Raw genomic sequence first — 25628 nt, forward strand, 5'->3', positions numbered from 1 at the left:
AGTATGCAAAACGTTGGGCACCCCTGGCCAAATTACGTTTTGTTGATGAAAAGAAGTTAATACAACCTTCTTCAGCGAACAAACTTAAACTTGACATATTTCTACTAATTTTAATGCACAGTAACCATTTATTTGCTGAATTTAAGAGATTGAAAAAAAATTAAACTGTAAATGTGCAAAAGTCAGTACTTAGTGACACTCCCTTTGGCAGAAATCACAGCCTCCAAACTAACAGCTAACAGTCTTTCTATTCTTGCTTTAGGATTTTTTTCCCCCCACTCTTCCTTGCAAAACACTTCTAGTTCAGAAATATTCTTAGGTCGTCTTGCATGCACTGCATGTTTGAGATCTAACCACAGATTTTCAATAATATTCAAGTCTGGGGACTGTGAAGGCCTTTCCAAAACCTTAATTTTTCATTTCTTGAAGTAGTTCATGGCTGATTATGAGGTATGTTTTGGATCATTGTCTTAGATGTTGTAAAATCTAACCTCTTTTCAGCTTCAGTTTCTTCACCGACTGTGGGACATTAGCTTCCAGGATTTGTTGATACTTAGTAGAATCCATTCTTCCCTCTACCTGCACAATATTTCCTGTGCCACTGGCTGCTACACAACCCCAAAGCATACTAGATCCACCCCCATGCTTAACAGTTGGCAAGGTGTTCTTTTCTTCAAATGCTTCTCCTTTTTTTCTCCAAATGTACCTTTGGTGATTGTATCCAAATAGTTCAATTTCTACTTCATCAGACCACAGCACTTGGTTCCAAAACGCCTCTGGCTTATCTACTGTACGTGTTGTGTTGCATACTTCAGACGTTGAATTTTGTGATGAGATCGCAGGCAAGGTTTCCTTCTGGTGACTCTTCCATGTAGATCATGTTTGTGCAAGCAGTGCTGCATAGTGGACCAGTGCAGCACTACTCCTGTGCCAGCTAAACCTTCCTGCAGGTCCTTTGCAGTGATATGGGGTTTTGCTTTGCATTCCCGACCAGTCTACGAGCAGTTCTATCGGAGATTGTTCTTGGTTTTCCAGATCTTGTCTTGACTTCAACAGTTCCCCTTAACTTCCTTTTCTTAATGACATTTTGGACAGTGGAAATTGCAAGCAGGAAGCGTTTAGATATCTTTTTATAGCCTTCCCCTGCTTTGTAAGAGTCAATTATCTTTATTTTCTGATCCTCTGTCAGCTGCTTAGAGGAGCGGAGCCCATGGTTGATGAGTGTTAGCACAACACCCTGAAAGGTTCGAAAAGTCAGAGAATTTATGAAGCTCTGGAACTGTCATCACCTGACTTGGATTAAGGCCTAACGAGTCAATTAAGTTCTGAGACCTTACAAAAAAATAACACTAGCATGTCAACTGGAAGGGTGTCCAAACTTTTGCACTTGCCACATTTACTGTTTTATATTTTTCAATCTGTTAAATTTAGCAAATAAATAGTAACTGTGCATTAATTTTTGCAGAAACATGCCAAGTTTAAATTTGTTCGCTGCAGAGGTTGTGTTAACTTCTTTTCAATTAGAACTTCAACAAAACATGTAATTTAGCCAGGGGTGCCCAAACTTTTGCATAAAACTGTAAGTGTGAGGAATTATTATTATTATCATCATCAATAATAATAATAGAAAACAACAAGACTAAGTTTTTGTTGGTGTATAATGTATGATGCAATGGGACATTTTAATGAATTTATAACATTTAATAAAACACCGTTGGAGGTTGGGTGGACTTGAATCAGTTATGGCACCCTGACTTTTGCTGTGCAACAGTGACTCCTGTGGCTTTTCCAGGGTACTCTGATAGTGGCCTTGTTTCTCTAGCAGGTACTGACTGTAGATGATCTACAGAGCAACTCGCCACAAGCCAAATGGAGAGCAGTTCTAAACAGCAAACGTCTCAGAGCAGTGCTGGGGAAAACTGTTTTTATAGAGGTTCGAGTGGGGAACAGAGTCAACGTGCAGGCAGCAAAAGAAACAAACAGAGGTTAATTCCATGCTCTAAAGCACAAATAAACACAACATTTTGACAGTTGAGTCTAATGTTTCAACAATTGAGTCAAAACCTCAAGAAACTTCTCTTGTAGAAGGTTCAATAGCCAAAACATTGTTTTTTTCCAAAGATAAGTAACAATCTTCAGTTCCATGCAGATAGGATATAAAATAGAAGCAATTCCACAAAACTCCCCTTAAATAGATCCAGATCATTTATTTTTTCAACAGTTTGTTAAAATAATGTCATATTTAATTAATTCTATGAAAATAAATTTGTTTGGGATATTCTGATAGAGAGTGACATTTTTAAAATTGTCTGATATTTGTGATTTGATTTTTGAAGCTCGATGCACCAATGCATTTGGATAGACCAAGAGCAAGTACTTAATTTCCATTCATTTTATGTATAATGAAACAATGTCATTTTGAATTTATTTCTTAGATTTATAGGGCATACAAGTTCACTTGATGTTTTCACACAAAGACCGGTACTTAGCACGGTATATTAATCTATGCTGGTGCTCTCCCTGCCACAGAAGCTTAAGCTAACCACAGTGACTGTGTATGAAAATCAGATTTAGTAGTCAGGCTGCACACATGGGCAACATCAATATAAACCAAATAGTGCAGCTAATCTAAGTACTGTTGGGGACTGAAATTCCAATCAAAAATGGATTTAAATTTCCCTTTACCATCCACCCTGCTTCTACAACAGGGAATGAGCCATGAATGGAGCAGGGATAGTCTGCAGACATGTGGGGCAGTTTTTGGCATTGTATAACACTTGCTTGTTGATATAATGGGTACCCTCACGATTTATCTAGAGGTGCCTGTTCCAAGCAATGGAGATGTACACTAGAGCTCAGCTGGAATAGAAACCAGCAGAGACTTTCTCCAGGACCAGTGTTGGGAAATGCTGCTATCCACGGTGGAATGAGTTACAGTAGTAACATAAAATGTTAATGCAGACTCTAAGTGCTACAGATACAAAGTGTATTCTCTGCTGCCTTCCAGGTCAATCTGAATTAGAAAGACTCAGGAAAGACAAACAAGCTATAGAAGCGCAAGTTGTGAACTCATTTTGCTACTCGCTCTGAATCCAAAGTAAATTCTTCTTGAAACAACATCCACCCCGTCTCCTGCAGTAGGATTTTTACCAGATCAAGGATGCTCTTGTACAGTACGTACCTTTAACAACTGCAAACATTAGCAAGACCTATTTTCCCTTTACTTGCAGGGCATAACCATTAAAAAAGGCTACTGTATTTCTACATAAGGACATTTGGCAAAAAATAATAGTTTTTTTTTTCTCCAGTCTTTACAAGCTGGCTCAGTTTTGCTAAGACTTTAGGCAAAAGATATTTAGTGTAAAGCAAAATTTGTCAAAGGAAAAGGCATCAAATAAAAATAAAAAGGAAGTGGACTAAAATGCATTCAATTTTCCATTATATTAAACAATGTGTCTCTAACCCATGCCTGTCCAAGCCCAGTTACTGGAGAGATTGAGTGTCCTCTGGAACTGTCACCCTAAATTATCCATTTATTGGCTTACTGGTCATATTTAATAAACTTTTAATAAAATCCAAAGACACACCTGGATCTTGGTATTGTATTTCTCAATTATTTTTCAGGCCGGGACAGTATTCAGATTTTTCGGATAATCAAATTGTTGGATGAATTAAGTAAGTGAGGACCTGGGAAGAACATCACTGTACCCTAAGGAACACAGGAAATCAACACCCCAGGAACTGAGCTTGATGTTGCTCTTTTGTATCTATGTGATATCTACTATAAAGTTCTAGTTACTCTCACAATGTCCATTTAACTATACAATACAAATGCAATGTACTGTAGCACCTCTGCTTCAATTGTTTTAAAAACTATTCACTGAAAAAATATTTATATTTAGAAAAAAAATATTTTCTAAGGTTCTTATACCTCTTAAAATACAATATAATTGTCCACAAAACTTGGTAAAGTCAACTTTAAAAGACAGTATGGCGTTAATAGCTTATGTACTGTATATATATTCTATGTAGTAGAATATATATTTAGCTGACATTTGTATATTTATGCAGCTAGATGTTACAAAATGTCTCCAGAAATCTATACCATCTGCCAAAATCTGGCAATATTTTTTTAACAAAACATTTTGTTTGGTGTTGCAAGGCATCAGGTGTAGTATTGAAAAGTGTGCAAGGCATGCTATAAGTGTGCTAAATAATGCAAATAAAAAAAAACAACTCCAGTTTTCAAAGATATAAAGCACAGTTGACCTTCACACTGCCGAGAATTTATTCTCAATGAGCTTTCCTGGAAAAACAAAAATTCTCGGAATGGAATATCCTTGAGTGCCTCTTCCGAACAGCATCACAATTCTCTGAAGCAATATCAGTTTAAGAAATACTCAGGTATAATTGCTTCTTTAGAAAAAAAAACCTCTTCATCCATTTCTAAGTGAAAGCTTTTGCTGCGCTTCTAAAATTCAATATTAGTTAATTGAATGAACTTCATTTCTGTAAGGGAGAAAAATTGTTTTTCTCCGCTCTGGCTGACGTTAGAACATGGCAGGGAGAACCAATTCTCGGCATCTGGAAAGCTGAGGTGTGTGTGGGGGGGGGACGGGGAGGGGGGACTTTAAATAAAAGCGCAGCCACGTGACAAAGATGAGTACCAGAAGTAAAAGACAAACAACATCAAAAAACAGAGCAGGAGAGAGAAGTCAACTCTGGGAAAGGGGAGAGATAAAGGAACTGAAACAATGAGGATTGAAATGAGATGAACATGCGCACTTACACAGTTTTCCCACCCTCCTGGGGCCAGATTCAGTTCTAGACAGAGCAGCGCAGGCATGCAAAGTGAGCAGAAAGAGAGGCAATGAGAAGAATGTTAGCATCAATCCATGAAAATAAAAAAATGAGCACACAATTCATATCTTAACACAATAAAAAAGGGTAAAACAAAAAGGACAAGTGTTCCCAGATTTTTATCTCCACCTATGGGTACTTCCAGGAGGTGCAGTTCACTTCAAATGCACCACTTAAAAAAGCGTACTTTTCTTCACAGATCAGGCTTCTCACTGAGAACATTTTCCAGTTTAATAGCTAGACCAAGATATTTTAGGCAAGGGCTCAGATTCAATGAAGACTTTGAACCACCTGCCAGTGGCACATTACAAACCAAGTACTGAGGTTGCTTTTTTCACTGCCACACAATTTCACTGCCACACAATTCTTGTGAATTTGGTGGCAAATGTTTTGATTTAACTTAGGTCAAGGTGTCAAGGGTGGTAACTGAGTTCAGCCGCAGAAATCCAAATTTTAATGTACTTATCCAGTGATGCATTAATTAAATTAGATTTTTTTGTGAAATAAGTGACTGTGATAGAATGACACTTTCCTTTGTTTGTAAGGCAGTAGGAGATTCATGAGTGGCTTCAATGTTAATTATAATGGGACAAATTGGATCATTTCCATTAATTGAACACATCATGGATGTTTTGGTTTTTGTTATATGAGCATTGTGAACAGGAGTTAAATCTGGGAACAGGCTTAATTTTCACCACACATATTTTGGCAAAACAGAAAAGAACAGAACAACAAACAAAAAGAAAATGCAAACCACAGTTTTCAAAAGACAGCCAAAGCTATGAAACAATCCTCCTATATGATTTGGTCAAAATGGAGAGTCAGACCGATGAAACTTTTGAGCATGAATCACTTTTTAAAAAAATCAATAAAAAAGCATTTTTATCAAAAAAGAACATTGTGTGTGTTGTACCTTCTTCATTAGGCTTAAATGAAAGTGAAAAATGATTGCCAATACTGCAAAGTAGATAAATGAAGACAGTAATGGTGTGCAAATTAATGACATACTCAAAATTCATTGGATATGATTAAAATAGTTCTAATATTGGAGAATTGGATTCTGCAGATAAAGTATTTTAAGGTTGATGTGACCAAATTATAGAATTCATGAATGGAGAAAACTACATCACAAAGTCCTTGTGACCCCCCCCCCCCCCCCCCTCAAAGAATCCCTTTTGATGTGTACCAGAGATAACTGAATACCACTCAAAGCATACAGCTCACCCAGGGAAGAAGACTCCTCTGCAAGGACAGGTTGATGACAAGTAATCAGGAATGTCGCAGGTTGCTCTCTGCACTATCAGATGATGGACAGATGTCTTGTTTGAGAAAGTGGAAGGTATGCAGAATGCAGAAGTATTGTACCTTTTATAGACAGTGTACAAATATTTCCCAGAATCTGCTCCTATTTGTCTAGAAATGCTGTTTGCTACATTGATGTTTTATGTATTACATAATGTGGTTATGTACATATATTTGCTGGATTGCACTGCATTTTTTAATTGTATTGCAAAAGGAATCTCACACTGTCATGATGAAATAGAGGAAGTTGTGTATCGCTTAAATTAAAAAGTGGATTTGTTTCTGAAGAATTTTTTTCTTAATGGTGTTAATTACAGCTCTTCAAAGCTCTGAAAGATGATAAAATGTTTGAATGATTTCCTCTCTTTCCTGTTACCTTGTTAAATGGAAACAAAGACTGCTAAGGGCATTGAAACCCAACAGAAACTGTTCCCAGATCAGAATAGTTTTGGTGAGATACTCAGATATAAATTCCCCAATGAACCTGACCCTAACCCTAACCACCACAGCTTTCAAATTGCTTAATGAAATGGACTATTTGAACTGCAAGCAATTTGGAAGCTAGAAGTACATAAAACTGTTTGTTTCTACTGTATGCCATCACTGGCTTTTATTACGATTTCTTTATGATGGCTTTTCAATGCTAAAATACTTTTCTTGTCATTTGATTCAATATACAGAACCAAACCATATTAAGATGAGAAATGTATATTTGCCCCATTTGACACAATATTTTGGTACCTGCAGCATACACGTTAGGCCTTTGCATAAGTATCTCTGTAAGGCTGTGAATCATGTAAAAAGTGTGCTCTATATTGTGCTTGGTGCTGTGCCTCATGCGTGTAATCACTGTGTCAAGGCTATTAATTCTAACAATGACATTGACTTTATTGTTTATTATAGTTTTCAGCTTCACAATGATTTCTTTCCAGATCACAAAACTCTTGCACAGCTTGGTGATGTGGACAGCCTGTGAGTAAGTGACCCAATTAACTGCCTTGAGAAAGTGTAAACACCTTCTCATCTCTGGAAGAGGGCTGCACCTCCAGAATAGGATTGAGCAGAACAGGGAAAAGTGTTGAGGAGCTTGGACTGTAGCAACTATTGCTGCTTCTGCTTTGTAGAAAAATAAAAATAATATTTCCCAGAATCTGGTCCTATTTGTCTAGAAATGCTGTTTGCCACATAGATGTTTTATGCATTGCATACTGTAGTACATCACCTGTTCTGGAACGTAAAAAATATTACATTTCTATTGCCTGCAACAACTAACACCTCCTGTCCCTACATACAGTATATTTTATTCAGTTTTGCTCAAGGACCTGGTGTAAAACTGCTAGCTGCCAAATATACAGAGTTTTGTTTCACATAAATCGCTAAATCGAGTATTACTTTGTAAAAACTGAGTATTTTCATTTTAAACAGTGGTTTAAATACACAGTGGTTTAAATACAAGGTACTGTATCTTGAGAGCTTCAACATTCTATTTAAAATACTCATGTGAAATACAAAGAAAATGACACCTTTAGATTCTGATGATTGATTACAGCAAACTGTAAAAAATATGTATTTTTTTAATGAGTTAAGTTGACCTGTCCTCTCTGCTTGCACACCATTACAGTATAGGAATGCGACAGGTAGAAGAGTCTAATGCAGGAGTAAATGTGTGAAAGATGAAGTGATCTAAGATCTAAATGAGCTGCAATGATGTGGCACATGCTAGTGTATTAATAATCCCAAGTCCTCTGTTACCTTGTTTGCACCTCCTGATACATTTAAGGCACACAAGTCTACAGAATGAGATACACTACTCTCCATAAAAGGTATGTCTCAAAGCAGGGAAAGTAAAATATTCCATTGTAGACAGAGCAGATACTATTTATGCCTGTTAAACAGAATGTAAAGTCCCTGACTTGATTACTCTCGGTATCTGTAAAAGGTAGAATTTTCCATTCCACAATACAAAATGAATAATTTGCTAAAAGTGCTTATTCAAATTATACCTCTTCACTTTTCTGCATAAAAAAGTGTTCTTATGTTTTCCCCAAAACAAAATATTAAAAGGAATCATACAGTCCTTTGTGCATCATGCTCTCTCTTTGTGAGGGCAACCCTTGCTATATTTTGTGCTCTTGAGTAAGACTTTGAATGATAAATGCATGTATCTCATTGTCTGCAACCAAAATAAAAACAATAATAACATGAGGTTAAAATTGGATACTCTCCATGTGAGTATTTGAGACTTAAGTGATTTTATAATTTATTTTAATTTTAACATATGTGGTAGGTGCAGTATACTGTTCTATTTTTGCCACTTTGCTGAGAAGATACAAAAGAGAAACATGAGTCTGGTTTGAATAATTGATTTGGCTCAAATGTGATAGTACAGTGGTAAAGATGGGCACATTTGCATATTTCAAACTCATTCAGAATTGTGAACAATATACAAATTTTGCAAGAGCATATCCAAAAATGGAGCCTGACTTCTAAGTAACTTTAATATTTTGTATTGAGGATTTTCACATAAGAACAAACCAAGAAAACCTACAGTGTATAGAACCCTGTATAAGACAGGTCTAAAGTGTCCTAGAGGAACAGTCCATTAGATAGATCAACTGTATTTGATTAATGAACAGATACTGAAGCCTTAAACTTCAAAGCTAGTCAGAAAGGTTTGTAGGTTATGGCTGATGAAATTATCATCAATACATTTTTTAACACTGTGCTTCACGTCCAGGAATTAGAGCACAACACCTCAGTTGTACTTGAAAAAAACAATGTTTAAGACTAAATTTGCTAATGTGATGTACTAGAACTTCCAGAGCTCACCGAGAAATTCCCTAATTCACAGAATTATGAAGATAAATACACTGCTTATAAGCTATAGCAGAAGTCCAGTGCGGCTTACATTCAGTCCACCAGGATTGTGTTCTGCAGCTGAGTGACATCGTTTGCAACTGGCAGTGAAACATCAACTACAGGTCGTTCCAGTGCATGAAGGCTGGGAGAAAGGCATTTCTGTTGCAGCTGAGAGACGCCAGACAAGGAGCAGCCTGAAGAACATAACCCTGCTGTACTGAATGGAGGCTGATATCCTCAAAAGTGCTTGTACTGGACTCGTCAGGATGCAAACAATGAAAAGAAAAATCACAGGTATGTTACTCAGCACAATTGTGGCAACACGTAGTAATTGACAATGCTGTACTTTTCAGAACTCCACAACTTGTTAAACACTCCTGAAGGTGTACTCTGAAAAGCTGGAGTAGTGGTATGAGAACCTGTGCTTTTCCCAAGAGTTAAAATAGCAGACAAGGTAACATATGACTTGGTGAGAATAACAACAGAACTAAAGTTATTGTGTTAAGAAGGGATTAGTTCAAAACATTTATACATTTAAGTTCATGTTTACCCTAGGAGCTAACACCCTAAGCTTTACTTTTCTTCATTTTCCTTGTCACATCTGTAGGAATACAAAGGACTTTATTGTACTTTCAAGTCAAGAGACATTGCATTTTCAAAGAAAACAAAGTTGGTTTTATACACTTGAAAACAGTTCACCAATAGTAATATTTAATGCTAGATAAACACTCATTAAAAAAAAAATCCCAAGTCATTCCTGAAAGAAGAAAATGGCACATTCAATACGTAAATCCATTTCCAGCTAAAATGTAATTTAAGTCACATCTATTTTTTAATATATTTGATATTTTATCTGACACTTTGTAGTTTGTTGATGGCCATTATGATGCATTATTCAGAACAAACAGCACACAAACTGGTGCCCTGAAATTAAGGATGAAAACACTGTTATCTACCAGTAAAGGAGGGAACTCCAGATGAGGTTTTGGTTTAGGGATCTAATAGGATATTTGTAATGGAATATCAATATTAATATTTTATGCTGTACATTACTTACCACTGCAGAATGCTGGATTGAAGATATTGCTGTGTTTCCGTACTTTTTAATGGAAAGAAAAATAATTTATTAGCTAAAATACCCAGGGCCATTAATAAATGGGTCAACACGCTGAATATATTAAATGCGTCTTCTTCAAAGGAGTTTAGAATGAGACTAAAGAGTTTTCTGCTACTGGAAATGTCACTCATTAAATTTTCAAATAGCAAACTGCACTGCTTAGAATGATGCTAGAGTTGACTTCGTTTTCATCCAGAAGTGATACTTACAACAATGGACACCCTATTACATAAACTGTTTTGGATGTTTCAATATAAAGTATACTTTAACTGTAAAAGTATTTCTGACAGACATTCAGTTAAAACTTGCTGAAATGTCAGTATAACTTATGAATTAATTACTGAAATTATCAAGAGAATCTTGGTTATGATAAAAAAAAAACATTGTTTAATATAGGACAGTGGCATTGTTTGAATGAAACTGCATTTAGTTTCTTTATTGAATGGAGAGGAATCTTTCAGGACAAGGGGTGTTGTTTACAATATGATGAAGCATCGATAGAGCACCATTTCCTCACACTCACCTCAGTCAAGAAAGACTGGAGAAAATCTAGGAACGTCACTGACATTTCACAGTAAAAACATTGCTCAATACATCAGTCTCCAGCTTAAACGCATTTAAGCTTTTGTAAAGTAATTAAAGGTGTGTCTATAAACACAACAAATTTGCAAAGTTATGTGAAATACGATAATGACTTAGCTTCCAAGGAATTAAGAACTAAGTTATGATATTAAGCATTTGACTGTAGAGAGAAGGTCTATAATCATGTTTCACTTTGTTCAATATTTGATCAATGCCTTTTTGAAATTTACAATCTACTTGAGCATTCTATTCACTGTTTGTACTTTGTATTTTCTACAAAAGTGTTTTTTGTACTAAATTGGCAGTATTCTACAGTTTTGTCTCAAAGCTAAATGAAAGGAATATATACAGTATATATTTTAAGTTACTAATGGGCTACTACAATCAGTAGCAAAGTAGCAAAGTGATTGGGGGTCTATCATAGGAATATTAAAAACATAATTTTGTTAAATTAAGTTTATTAAACGTGCAAAGTTTATCAAAGCAGCAGTGTCATGCATAACCCTGGAATGTCAGTGATGCTTTCATTTAACCGCACATTGATCCCCAGTGATCAAGACAATCACAGTTTTAAGAAACCATGTTCTTTACAGTAGTGGCCCCTTACCTTGCACCCACCACAGGGGACTTTTTTCCAGGATCCAGTGTAGCTCCAGTTGGCTCTTCCCCGAGGGACCGTGTGTCCTTATTCAGCTGCTGTAGCCTGGAGCTCAGTTCACTGATCACAGTGGGCTTGCCATCCTCGGCCCCAGGGATTGGCCGCATCTCCACGGGATCCCCCCAAAGCTTGGACCTTCTCTGGAAGAGGTAGCGGGGTCGGCCAGTGCCGGCGGCTGCAGCCAGCGCGGCCGCATGTTGCTGGGAGAGGAGCTCGCTATCCGAAGACTGCTTCAATAGAGGGTCCCTGAAGGTCACCGGCCCCTTGCTGAGCTGGGACTTGAGTTTTGGCTTTGGAGGCACTGGCGGCTTCTCGAGTATAAAAGTCTGCCCGTCGGCAAAGGAGGTGTAAGTATCGGTGGGCTCGCCGCTTTCCGACGACAGGGTGGACATGCTTGAGACGGTGGAGATGGTACTTGTTGTCTCCAGGTGGTGGTCACTGGAACTCCGGGTGTCTATTTCTTCCACACCTGAGTCGGCTGCAGACTCAGGCACCAAGGGGGTGTCTGAGGGCTTCCCTGAGGGTGTTCCACCAGCAGTAGGAAGTGCTGCTGCTGCTGCTGCTGTTGCTGCTTGGGTTGAGGCGGAAGGTGCAATAGGCTTGGTCTGCTGCGGTATAGGTGTCCCTGGGACCTTCACCAGGACACCATTGGCAAACTCATCCGGCGGTGGCACGAGCCCAATCTTTGCAAGTTCTTCCCTTGTCTCTTCATCGCTGGAGGACAACTGGGCAGGTGGGAGGGTGACGGTGTAGGGCTCTACTTCCTCTTCGGAACTGCCTTGAGCCAGTGTTTTTTCAGTTGACGAGATGGCTGGTGGTTGAGCGGTCGTGGCAGCAGGGCTGGGTGGTTGTATGAGCTTCGCTTCAACTGGGGAGGGCTTGGAGGGCTCAGGCAGGGCACCTTTAGAAGCTATGGAAGGTTCCTCCAAATCCAGTCCTACTGCTTGCCCATTACTTGTTGCGTGAACCATGATCAGGCCAGCCGTCTTCTGCTGGGATGTATCCAAGATACTGATAATCATACTTTTCTTGTCTTCTGGTTTTCTTTCCTCTGCCTTGTCAGTCCTTGTCTCAATCTCTCTGCGGAGAGTTGATGGAGTCCCCCATTGGCTCTTAGTGGGGGTTGTTGTGCCTAGACTGGGTCCATATCCTCCTTTAGTTCCTGGGGAGAAAGGGGGAGATATCAATCCCCCACCCTCTGTATCTGATCGCTCTGCCTCTTTGGTCTGGGTGTCCACAAACAAAGGCCCTGTTTTATCCATTTTAGTCCTAGGTTCTGGGCTGCTAGATGGTGACTGAGCCTGGGAAGTCAGTGCCCGTTCTCTTGCGGCCAGCGCAAGTGCCAGTGGTGAGTTTGGGTCAAGGGGCTTTCCAGTGAGAGGGTGGATGAATGTGGTTCCGCCCGGTGAAGGCCTGAGAGCAGGGGCTGGGGGAGGTAGCTGGCCCAGCTGGTCCCTGCTGCCCAGTAGTCGCTCATCAATAGACCTAGACTGGGTCAGGGATGGGGGCTCCGGGACCGTAGTGCTACCTTCAATGGCGCCCACAGATAGGAAGACTGTGGATTTCCTCCTCTCTTCCAATCGCTTCTCTCTGTCTTTCACAGCTCCGGCAATAGCAGCAGCAAAAGGGCCTTTTCCTTCGATTTGGGCTCTAACTTTCTCCTGGATAAGCTGATGTTGGTACTCTGCCCTGCTAATATGAGATAGTCTCCCTGTTGGTGAGTGCTCCCTGGCATGAGCAGAAGCCATGGCCAAGGACGCTCTTTCTTGAGCATCCTCTACCTGCAGTTGTTTAACCAAAGGGCTCTTTTTGCGCTGGGGTTTGGTGGGAGCATATAACCCAATGCTAAACTGGCCAACATTAGCATAAGGGTTGTCAATAACCCTCCCTTTCCTCTTAATTTTCTCTGGAGGCGTGGCAGAAGGTCCCGGTCGTGGGATGTCTGTGGGCTCCACAGGAAGGTGCGAGGAGTCCTGCAAGATGATCATGGAACGGGCTTTTTTCTGGCGCTCAGCATGAGCGGCTGAAGGTCGGGGAGGTTCATAGATCTCAGCAGTAGTCACTACCTGTGGCAGCCCATGGATTTTCGCCTCTGATCCCGGTTTAAAACTAGAGCGTGTTTGATCATGAATCCGTCCTGGGGGAGGTGGGGGACAGAAGGCTGGAGGTGGACCAGTGTCCAGATAATAGGGAGATGGGGGAGGAGGAGGGGCAGTCTGGGGAGGCGGAGGGATACTGTGGCTGTCTCTAAGGCTATCTGTCATTGATGAACTCCTGGGAAACCGGGGTTCCCCTGTAGAAGCTGACAATCGGTCTTCTTCAGACGCCCCTATAGTTAGACAATACTTGCATTAGAGTAGAAGAACAAGGAGAATAACAGCTATCTTTATCTTCTTAGACCACAGAAAACGAACAAGAAAGAAAAATGAAGTTATTCAAAATAAAGTTGCCTTACAACTTCTCTACTGTATGTCATTGTTTTTTGTTGTTTTTAATTACTGTTATGTCCATTACAAAGAACTGTATTGCATGACATAACAGAAAAAAACTTCAAAAATGTGAAGCTGTTGAGTAGAAATAAGAAAAGTTATGGAATGCCTTTGAATTACAGCAGCATTTGTTTTTTGCAAAATATATCATGTTGTTCTAGTTACAAAAAGAGAGCCACAGGGAACACAAACAATATTTCTTCTCATTTTACTTCTAAGCTGGTAGGACTTTGATAAAAAAGTCCATTTTTGAATAAAAGAGACTCTATACACCTATAGTAAGCAACTGATGGATTCACTTCCCAGCAAGCAATGGATGCAAAATACATTCTAGATGGGACGTCAGTCCATGACAGGGTACACATAGACACAGACATGCAAACACTCGCACCAGGGCCAATTTTCCCAGAAGCCAAATAACCTACCACGGTGTCTTTGGACTGTGGGAAGAAACCGGAGCAACTGAAGGAAACCCTCAGAGACACAGGTGAACAATCAATCCCCACGCAAATAGCACCTCAGGATGTGAATTGAGCCCAGGGCCCCAGTGAAGTGAGGCAGCAATGTTAATCACTGCCTCACCATGTCATCCTGTCTTCTGTTTTCTTTAATTAAACGAAATGTCTAAATTTATTTCTTGTCCCAGGACCACTCAATCAGTCAATCAAATTTCTTGGTGTTTTTTCCATAAGTGTGCTCTTAAAGTACTTCACAAAGCCAGTTTATGCTAACTGGAAGGGTTTGAAGAGGAAAGCTTCCATATGAATATTATCTGAGATGGTAAAGTGGTGGGGGGCATCTGGAAAGTGTTCAAGTAGCCAAATCTGAGAATCCTTCCAGGACTTACTAAATAACTTCAAAAGATATTAGCAACACCTCCTTCCCAGGTTTGGTTGGAGTTAAGAGTAGCAGATGAAATGAATCATGATCAAGGATATTATTTAGCCTTTTGTTAAGTCATAGTGTTATGACTGGAGAAAACAACAATAATATTAATTTCCCTTAACAAAAAGCAAAATAATACAAATTTTAATGTTTTATACATTGCTGTGTAACTGTTGGATGGATGGGTTGCAGACAATACAAAGAAAATATAACTTTATTAAGTGAACAGAAGCTATTAGACTAAATGAGTGTAAGCTTTTATCTTTTGAAAAAAAAAACCCTGAAAGAATAGTAAAATTCATATAGATACTGTACACGGAGATGCGTCATTAGAAGTCATTGCCTGTAAGAAACTTGAAACTGGAAGTAAACTTTTTTCTGAGAATCATTTCAAATGCTAATCATTGTTTGTCATCTGACTGATATTACAGTGAACAATGATTTCAGTACTTACCTTAACAAACCCTCTACAGAATGGTGGCAGCTGTTTAATTGCAAAGATCTTCTAGGGTTACACTCATTTTTTAAATTTGTGCTGGAAGATTATAGCTAGCTGGTATGTTTATTCTTTTTGATTTCATGAATGTCTCATTGTGTTCTTAATTTTGATGCAGGATGTGCAAACAATACAAACAAAAAAGTACGTGGGCTGCACAGTGCACAACAACCAAGAGATATGTACTGTTTTCTTTTCCTGATAGCAATCCACTAGGCTTTATAAAGTATTACAGTGATGAGAAAATAAAATACTGAAAAGCAAAATATGGAATTACAAAAACCTTACCTACGGATTTAGTTCTGGGCATTCCTTTTGGCAAAGGGATGTGGGATTTCTCCACCCCTGGAGGAAGTCCAGAGTGTACAGGCATTCCCTGACGCTCAAACAGTGACTACATAAAATAAAAATTGAAACGTAAAATGTGAAATATAATATCTGAAGAAGAGATTCAAAACAAGAACAATACATTCAAAAAGTTTATTTTAATTAATGCAAGAATGGTGAGAGACATGTCCATGCTTTACTTAAATTTTGAGGATCTCCAGTTTGATCAGGATGATTAAACTGTGAGAGAAGGTGCCTGACAAATGATATTATTTGCTCAAACATTAAGCAGACTAGTCCCTATATGAGGAATAGGCCATGTCCTTGAAGACAATTTTGCCAGACCATCACAGGACTGTCTCAACCATCTGATCCATGTGCATCACCATTTTCAAATATTTATATCACATTTTCCTCATTCAAAAAAAATCCATTAGACTTGATTCTTTTGTGCATCAGCATGTACTTTCTTAAACTCCACATTGAACAGAAGTTTCATGACATGGTAATGAAGAAACTCACAGAAAATGGATAGCCCATGATATGTCTCACAACACGTCATTGTCTCTTGCCATTGCTACAGAGACATCTGTTTGTTTGTGCAAACACTGAAAGTTTATTGATGAATCTTATTGGGCCATCCTCACCTGGCCACCTTAAATCTTTCAATGCACCATTCTTGTACTCTCCATAGTCTATGAATTAAAGACAGCAACATCCAATCTATCACAGTCTTACATGACTGGTATCCTTGACAATAGGGGTGTGTGATTAAAAGGTGAGGCTGATACATTCGATCTATTTTTTGTTCGTTTTTCAGAGATGAATAGCTTCATAAATGGCTTTTTGTGGTATGGAAGATAGAACTCTCATGCAGTAACATTTGGATGGAGTAGGCATGCCAGAGAAAATTAGAAAAAAATAAAAAAAAATGTATGTTTCTCGGTTTTAAGAAGAGTAATGGAATCTAGAGGGATGACAGGCTGAACAGTTCCTGGTGAAGACAAATTACACTTCCACTGCTAATCAAGAATGAATTTTGCACTTCCTATTGACTGTAAATTAGTCTTAACAGAAAAAGTGTTATTAAATATGTGGCATCATCTCTGGCTGTGTGGCTGCACATTTGCATCACAGCCAAAAAAAGCTAAATTTGCTTTATTTTAAAGTACAACATTGACTTCAGACTTCAAGGAGTGCTGCAGTGCAATTTATGCCAAGGAGTAACAAACTCTGAGAACTTGCTGTAATCTGACAGCTGCTTTACAGCTGAGTATTGTATAAAAATGTTGTATATTACATAGTTCCAGAGAAGAAAACTGTTGTCATTGTTGTTTAAAATGACGTCTTATTAATAACAAATTTGCCCCTTTCCATCTACAATAGTGTTACATTGCCTTCATTGCTTTTATCTTGGCAGTTTTAGGAGCAGATTTGCCTCTGGAATTTCAGATTTTTAGACCACTCCCAATTTAGAATGGGCAATTTTTCATCAGTCCAGTTCACTGCTATATCCTGTTTACCAGAACAGGAAAGGGAAGGTCAATTGATATGAATCTTCCAATATCAAACAGAATAGTTGAAGCACCTCATGGAGTGCCTGATTTCTCTCTTACTGCAAGCTCACAGACACCAACAAATTCACATTGAATCACCCTCCAAGGCAAGGAAACGCTGGTGGAGCTGGGCTAATTGTATGCCGCAGCTTGGGTAAAGCTGGTCATAACACAACCAAAACGTGAATTCGTTGGTCTGTAGCTGCAGTACAGCAGCCAAACTGCAATCTGAATGGAGGCCTTTTTTCTGAAAGCGTTTGGGTGACAGTTAAACTTTTTCTGAAAATTAAATCTGGTCACATTTCTCATCATGTTAATTCACCAGAGTAAAACGTTTTGTGTTCATAACTTATTTTATATAACTGAGATATGATCTCAGTAATTCTAACCTTGATATCCGTATTACCTTGTGAGCCAAGTACAAACCCAATATTACGCATTGATCAAAGAAACGGTTTTCTGTTCCATCATTAGGGCAGAATATTCTTTTATTACATTGCACAAACACAAAGGAGCTAAAAGTGAACTTTCTGTTTCTGTGTTACAAACTGCTGAACTGATTTATCTGGGTGAACGGAACCTGTTTTTATCTCCAGACATCGCCTTGCTTCATCTTGGTATGGTTGGAGTTGGGCATTGACTTACACTGATCTCTGCTGGTGTGATTCTCCTGCTTGTTGGACGCTGCTTCACCGTGGCTGCCCTGTAGTCTGCTTCTGCAATTTCAGGTCTCAGGGTTGGTTCTTGTGCAGCTAGCATTTCATCCAGTTTTTCTGCATGTGTGGACAAAGAAGAAGAGAAGCTGGGATGTGATACGAGGATGAAAAAAAGGTCTGTGACCCGCAAACTCTTTGCTGTAAAACATGACAGACAGCATCCACATTTTAAAATCACAGACTATGTGAGATGCTTCAAAAATGTGCAACATTAATTGCAAAGAGGTTGCATTTTTTCTTAAGGTGCATAGCTACGGATCTTCCTGCCCCAATCAACACTGATTAAATTATTAACAGGTTTGAAGATTAGCTTAGGGTGCCAATACTGAAGATGACGTAAGTGTCTTTACACAACTCACCCCCTCGTCTCCTCCTTGCGGATGCTTGTGGGAAATAAATTGGGAAAGAAAAGCTGCAGCATTACATTTTAAGAACTCAAGAAAACGGACTAGAGAAAGTCATTGTTCAAATCTCACCGTCAGAGAGAAATTATTCTTACATCAATAGAGAAAACAGTAGACATTGTTACACTATAATACAGTGATACACTGTGGTAAGCATATACTGTAGCAGCTAATCCTATGGTGCTAATGTCATAAGTAGAATTTAACTGCAAAACCAGATGAGTGCTATTTTAAAAAAATCCAAACTTTAACCACAAACTGCATGAATAGTGGACAAGACTTTGCCAAATTGCTCTTGAAATATGATATAGATTTTGATGCCAATATATGTAAAACTAAAGGCAACCATGTTCTATTAAATAACACCATATTGAAATCTACCTTTTTAGCATAGGATGCTACAGTATAAATCAAGAGCCAATCATGTTGTGCCATAGATGAAGCAAGCCAATTAAATTCTTTCCCTTGTGACACACCTCCACCATATTTGTTATATAGTGTTTTGTTGAATTATTGATACTGATGGTCAAATATGAACTGAATTTAAGTGGCGTTCAATAACAGTTACCATGGATACACTTTTTAATAAACAGCTTGACTTGACTAAAAACAATTCTCTTTTTCACAGTATGACAAAATGCATTAGTCACATTGTATTTTCAAACCCCACATGTCTTTGACAAACAAAAACTGTTATGTGTTCCATATTCCTTACTATCAGATATTATCTCATATAAAAACACACCTTCTTTCAAGCAATCTTTTAATCTTGTCAATAAAGAAAATACATTACATTAGTCTAGTTTGCATCCACACCGCACTTGGGACTGTTGTGTAAATCCTGAATATTTACTACAGCGGTCATGTGGCTATTCTAGAAGAATATTAATCTTCACATAATGAAAATTAATTTGCCCAGGCTGCGGTATGTATATGATTTCTGGTATGGGTCAATGCCATTGAAACAGTCTTTCTCAAGGCAAATGTCTCAACATTCACAAATCACAAAATATAACAATCAAGTAGTTGGTGTATTATTTGTTATTCTTTAATTGACGAAGTATTTAACAGAAAAAAAGATGGATGGGTTTCATGGTTTTCTATAGGCTAAAGTTCTTCGAGCCTCTGAAGAGGACAGGTAGTATTTGTTGGCCAGGGATCTTAATTCTCTCCAATGGAGCTTTCAGATTTGTGTGACACTGACTGATGCCTCTTCCTGGCAAACAGTTTGTGGTGGTTTATGTTATTTTACTGGAGTTACCATGACAACTGATATTCTAAGCAGAAACAGGAGAAAAGAATGAAATAGTAGCAGTGGAGATGATATAGTCTATGAGTAGTAATAAATAGAATGACATTTTTACTTTTCATCATTAACAAATACTTCTCAAGTGGCCATTTTCATCCAAGATCTGGAAAAAAATTACAAGGAAATCTGAAGTTTTCATCCTTGTCATTAGGATGCTTAAATTCCTTGGCAGGGACTGTAAGTTAGGGTAGGAGAAAGGAACTCTTCTCCAAAAAGAATGTTAATTTTACTGATGCTTTCATAGCTGCCAGCTTCGAAAATAATATTGTAGATGTGAATGTAATTTTGAACATCATTAAAAACATATTACAGCTGTGTCTGCATTTTGCAGTAAAGATTTAGAAATAGATTTTCAAATTTACACCCTTTCTTTTAAAAACCTATCACAAGGAGAAATGTATATCCTCACAGAAAAAACAACACTAAATATGTTGCTTAGGTTCCTACAGAGTGTACGCAACTAGCTGTCATAAGAAACCTTTACTTCAATGTGTTATGGGCAACATTTTACATGTTTTGGGAGTGTGCAGATATAATTAAGAATTGTAAATAGGGTTCTTCTTCCCCCTTCTTCCTCTTGCTAAATTATATCTCTGGTTTTATCTCTCATAGAGAGCCAAAGAGGTTGGTTAACTTCACAGCAGCTAAAAATATTTTTAATTTGGGAGCTCTTCATTCTCTTCCCTGGAACCACTGGATATCTGTTCTCTCATGACATTATTTACGTATATGGAGCATTCTCATTCTCAGTACTGTACCACTGATGGCAAGGTAGGTGAGGGTATAGATATATTTTTTTTCTGTTTCTGGAAAACTTAAAATGAACATAAATGTTCACAAACAAATTAAGGTTTTAAATCCTCCATCCTAGAATTGCACCTCGAATCCCAAGGTTCGTGTTTTGCAACAGAAACAGACTAAACCTTTGTAAAGCTTAGGGAATTGTGTTTTACACAGCCAAGAAATTAAAACACATATAGTCTTGAACTTTTAGTCTTGAACAAAGTTTAGTTTTGAGTATGTAAGGGGATATGCAAGTATTCAACAACCCATGATATACCAAGAAAGCCCGACTAAAGCACTATAGTATTATATGAAATAAGACAAAGGTTCAAGTACAGTGAAGTACAGGCCCATCAAGACTGGAAACAGGAGGCACCCATTTGACCCCTAGAATATGTATCTGTAACAAAACACCTAGGCAGGTTTTTAAGCTGCTTCCCAAGAATGCACACAGTAATGACTGGTAAGGATAAGCTACTGACAACCAAATGAGTCAGACAGGCTGATGGCCTTTATGTTTCTTTCATATATAACCACTTAAAAACAGCCTAATCCCTGACTCTAAGAAAGATTTCCATATTCTGAGTTCAGTAAGGCTAGGTGAAAGACAGAGGCCAAAATAAGAATTCTGCAGGTGTATGTCAATGACTGTGTCCATGCTAGTACAAGGAGACACTCTTGACGTGCCTCACCTCATCCAAAGTGCACATGAGAAATTTGCCTTACCACTAACTGGAGGAGAGTTATTCACAACTACAAAGGAAATAGGACAAAGAAGAGAAACGCTTACCGAGCTCCTCCAGCTCGGCTGTCATGGACTTGGAGCGCAGGGTGAGGGTGGTGCTGGGCGCCCTCTTCGGGGGCGGGGGAGCTGCAATGAAAAGTGAAGAGACTTTGGATTTCCTGCCCAGGATTTTGCGAGCGCCACCTACGTGGAGGTGCCACTTCTTCTCCACGGCCTTGATCTCGTCATACTCCGGGGAGCTGGAGGACTCGCACTGCTGCAGCAGCTTGTTCAGGCTCCGGTTTGAGGCAAATTTTTTCATGGTTGATATTCCTAACGCATCCTGGTCAAGAGATGACTTCGAGAGCAATGAAAACAAACACCCCAAACCTCCAGGATATCAAGAGACCTGACAAGGCGACATCACAGTCCATTTCTGTTGTGTGTGGTGCTCAAAAAAAAAAGAAGCATTCTCTTAAAGATGTAGGGGAGAGCTGGCGTTCAAAAAGAACACACAGTTCCATTTCTTGGGTTTTCTGTAAAAAAAAACTGTAGCACATTCTCTGGAGGAAAAAAAAGTCAGCCTACCCATTAAAAAATAAGTAAGGCACCAGAAAGACAGGAGGCATCGTGTCTACTCAAAACTTATTCAGCATCCATACATGTGCCAGAGCAGGAGAGTTCAGCCTGACATGGGTAAATCAGTTTTGCAATCCGTGTGAATGCCATAGAGAAAAATAACAGCGGTCTTTGTCCATGCTTTAATTTTGATATGATATTTCTTTCACTCAAGCACTCACTCCACAGCAATCCTCTCATGTGTTTGAAAGGAAGTATTGTGAATGATGACTCTGGCAAATCAAAATTAACATGTCAGGACCACGGTGCGCTATACAGTATGTTTTAAATCAGATTCTCTTAATGGAATATTACTATAGAATAGAATAAGCCAGTAACCTAAGGTACTGAAATGTATAGAGAGCAAGAGAAATTGAGTAAGAGTGAGAGAGGACTCAAAGAAATAGAGAGACAGAAATTCCCAGGCCCTAATACAATGCTGAATTCAAACATTCATTGTGGTAACCATGGAAACCAGGGCAGCAGGGAGGCCTGGGTTGGACCACCTCACTACAAGCACACTGTTAGAGGGAGTAGAATACTTCAGTCCTTGTGCAGTGTAGTGGGTGTACAAATGCGAGGACTAAACATGAAATATTTGTATGGAAAACATAGAATGTACATTTGTACTGAGTATGCTTTGGGATTTAATCACTACATTGATTTCCCAGTCCTAGAAATGCCACTAAAACTCTTTTACAAGCAATTGAATGTACTATTATATAGTATATACATATATTGTGGCTTTAAATTCTTCTATGAGTTAATTCAGACTATATTACATTATGAAAGAAAAATGACTCATCAGTCAGATGGTATGAAAGTCGACATCTTTGGCAAAAGAGCCTAATATTTCAGGCATTTGGATACTAATGTTTTTTATAGGTTTTCCTTTCCAGCATTCCTGAACAAACTGCATGTCTCAAAATGGAAGAAACAAAATGCAGCAAATCCACCGATCAGCTGAATGATTAAGCCTTAAATGAATATCAAATTCCCTTGGTCACAATTCATTAAAGGCAGGTCAGCTCCATCCAGTATAGCAGCACTCTGATGTGTTCTCTGGGTTAAAGCAAACTCCCATATTCATCCATCTGGCACGGTCATCAAAGCGAGCAGCTTGGTACATACTGCTAGGCTTTAATCTTTAAAGGAATAAATCCACAACGTTCCTACTGTTTGTTGGCCAGCCTCCACAAAGTTTATTGAGAGAGCTGTGATAGTAGGTATCCTGAGACAGCTATGATGGCAAATGTCTGGTGGCCAGAAAATGTGGCCCTTTCCGTCTATAAACCCATGGTAAACTATGGTTACACATTCAAGCAAATCAATTGCTTTGCGGCAGCTGGGTGGTTTCGACAGAGGTTTCCAAATGTCTTACTGTCACAATGCGGATGTCTTTTTTGAAAGTTGCACTTAAAGGCTCTATTCCACTTAGAGAAGAGTGAGAACAGCAGGCTGTGCCTGGTGTTTTTTGACCTCAAACACAGCAAGATACCTTTACCTACGGCTGAGAGCCTTATGCGATGCTTTTCTCTTTCACCAGGGATTCTTAGCACAGCATTTAAAGTCAATCTGGTCAAAGTATCCACTGACCTCCACCATACTGCTGAGCACTTGCAAGCAGGGCGAGTAAAAATACAAAATTTCAAATGAAAAATTTCCAAATTTCCAAACAAAGCTTAGCGTTTTGAAATTTGGGTATTTTCTTGTACTTAACCCCAGGTCATTGTTATTCCAGGTAGAAATGAACTGATCCATGATAGGACAAAAAACATGCTGGGCCAGCAAAAGAAACAATTGGTTCCTTGCCAGTGAGTTTGTCAACTGCAATTAAAATGATCTGTTCCATTCATCTCTTCCTTTTCGTTATGTCCAGTGTCTCACAGAAACAATAATCCTCATAGCTGTAATTCCTTCATGAAATCCTTCAAATCCAGGTATAATAATCACCCTTCATCTCCATTTCTGCTTTCAAAGCTCTCTTATGCTGCTCCACTATGATCAGAGCAGGTACTGAGGTACATGCTAGGGATATTTTCAACCTATTTTTTAACATAAATAGGTGAATTCTATTAGCTTTTGAAAGTTAATCAATCTGAAAGCTGTCCCTGCGCACAGCTTGTTCTTGCAAGGAGAGAGAAAGCAAAATCTTTAGTACGACGGAAAGCAATCTGATGTCTTCTCCATACTGAATTCAGTTAGTTTTCCGCCCAGTTATCCAAATGAATATTCCACCCACCCAATGCTGCCTGTTAATTTTTTTTGCATAGCTTGGCGGAAACTTCTCGCTCACAGACTTATTTTCTGTGAATGTACATCACGTTATAACCTTCTCCCACTCCTGCTCTCTCTCCCTCACTCTCTCTCTCCTCCCTTTGGGTGATTCAGGTTGGAGGTTGTTGAGGCTGTTCTGGTTACTAATTGACAGAGACAGTTTACTAATCATTAAAGACAGAAACCCTAACATTCTTATTCAACATGTTTTTCAGGGGATTACGAAGTTACACAGGGTAGATTTTTCTCACATTTTATCGATACCTTATGTTTATTCTTGTATGGTTGAAAGAGATCAGAATATGTAAGAGAACAACACTATAGTGTGGTTAAAATGAAAGCAATTTATATTTTCATATTACAGATTATTACTGGGTTAGGAATATGAGAGCAGTTCACAGTTGTAGAAAAAGACATACTGTAACAACAGCAAACAAAAACATCTCCTTTGCAAATATACAACTACTTTCAAGTTAGCGTCCCTTTGATTCACTTTATTTTCTTCCTTTACCATACCAATTAAAAGTTTGCTTAATGGGTTCACTTTTTTGTCCCACACTAGCTTAAACTCAAAGCAACCCAAGCTGTAAGGGTGATCTGTACTCATAAAAGCAATATCTTAAAAATAAAAACAGGCTGTTCTAGAGATTTCACAGTCTACTTGCAATCTGTATTTGGAGAACTTGCTTCCATGGCATTCAAACAGCACAGGTAAAATACTGCCTTAACATTAGAGATTAAGTTCAATGGCTTAGCCAAAGGGTTAAAGAAAATAAAAAATAATATTTCCTCAACAGTTATATAAATAGGGAAAATTAATTTTCATATGTCATGTTCGCTTTTCACCAAAGTCTGTCATTTACAGCCTCAAAACACTTTGAGCATATAAACAAAACTGAAAATCTACACTCTGGTAGGTAAAAGCTTCTGCTTATACAGCCAGTTCTTGAAAGGTTTCTCATCTGCAGGCCTCTTTCAAGTCCTCCGACAATGAAAGAATATTTTCACACATTTGCTCTTTTTCAGCTGTGATATCTGTATGAAATTCCACTGTACTTCAATTTGCCTTGGGTGCACCACTGACATCAGCACCTAACATGGAGTGTTTGCAGTGAGTCAAAAGAGTGCATACGGTTTCATGGAAGTTAGTTGGGAGGGATGAGAAAACAAGCCTTTTGCTTATCTCTTTTCCAAGCTTTCCATATAATCCCCCAAATCCCTCTCCACGCTCCTCCACTCCATCCCCACCTTTGTAGCTACCCATTCGTTAACTCCTCACTCTGCATGGATCTTTCTGCCTCTGGTGAGTGAGTAAAGCCAAATTTCGCTATACCTAAATACTTGCTAAACACCCTCAGATGCATCTAATTCTTGGGTGTTGATATTCTTTGTGAATTTGCATCATGTTTGGGTAAATTTCAAAAGGAGCTTACCGCTGCACTGTTATAAAGTTTGCTGTAGGTTTTTGTAAAAAGTTTCTATAAAAAATATTATGTTGGACTATGTCTTTTGTATATACTGTATTGTATCTATCCTGGTCAGAGTTTATTAGTCCATTCTCGGGCATATTCCCAGGCACAGAGCTGCTCATCCTGCTCCTTCAGTGGTGAATTCCACTACACCAGAAAATTGACCTCCTGTCATGGAAGAAGCCAGTCACAGTGGG

The 25628-nt window shown here is 38.6% G+C and overlaps 1 protein-coding gene across 5 annotated transcripts in view; it reads right to left on the reverse strand.

Moving 5' to 3' along the window:
- Window positions 1–25628, reverse strand: part of shank3a (SH3 and multiple ankyrin repeat domains 3a) — a 666415-nt gene that overhangs the window by 10676 nt on the left and 630111 nt on the right. For 4 of the 5 annotated variants that reach the window (XM_088647093.1, XM_088647091.1, XM_088647095.1 and 1 more), the window contains 5 exons: window positions 21134–21214; window positions 18207–18230; window positions 17777–17904; window positions 15537–15642; window positions 11328–13707 (listed from right to left, as the gene is read on the reverse strand). In XM_088647093.1, coding sequence (XP_088503219.1) covers window positions 11328–13707; window positions 15537–15642; window positions 17777–17904; window positions 18207–18230; window positions 21134–21214 — 2719 coding nt within the window. The remainder of the gene's footprint in view (window positions 1–11327; window positions 13708–15536; window positions 15643–17776; window positions 17905–18206; window positions 18231–21133; window positions 21215–25628) is intronic. The other variant, XM_088647094.1, reaches the window with a different exon arrangement.

Source organism: Lepisosteus platostomus, chromosome 9 (genome assembly GCF_059453375.1).
Source record: "Lepisosteus platostomus isolate fLepPlt1 chromosome 9, fLepPlt1.hap1, whole genome shotgun sequence".
In the NCBI taxonomy this organism is placed as follows: Eukaryota; Metazoa; Chordata; class Actinopteri; order Semionotiformes; family Lepisosteidae; genus Lepisosteus; species Lepisosteus platostomus.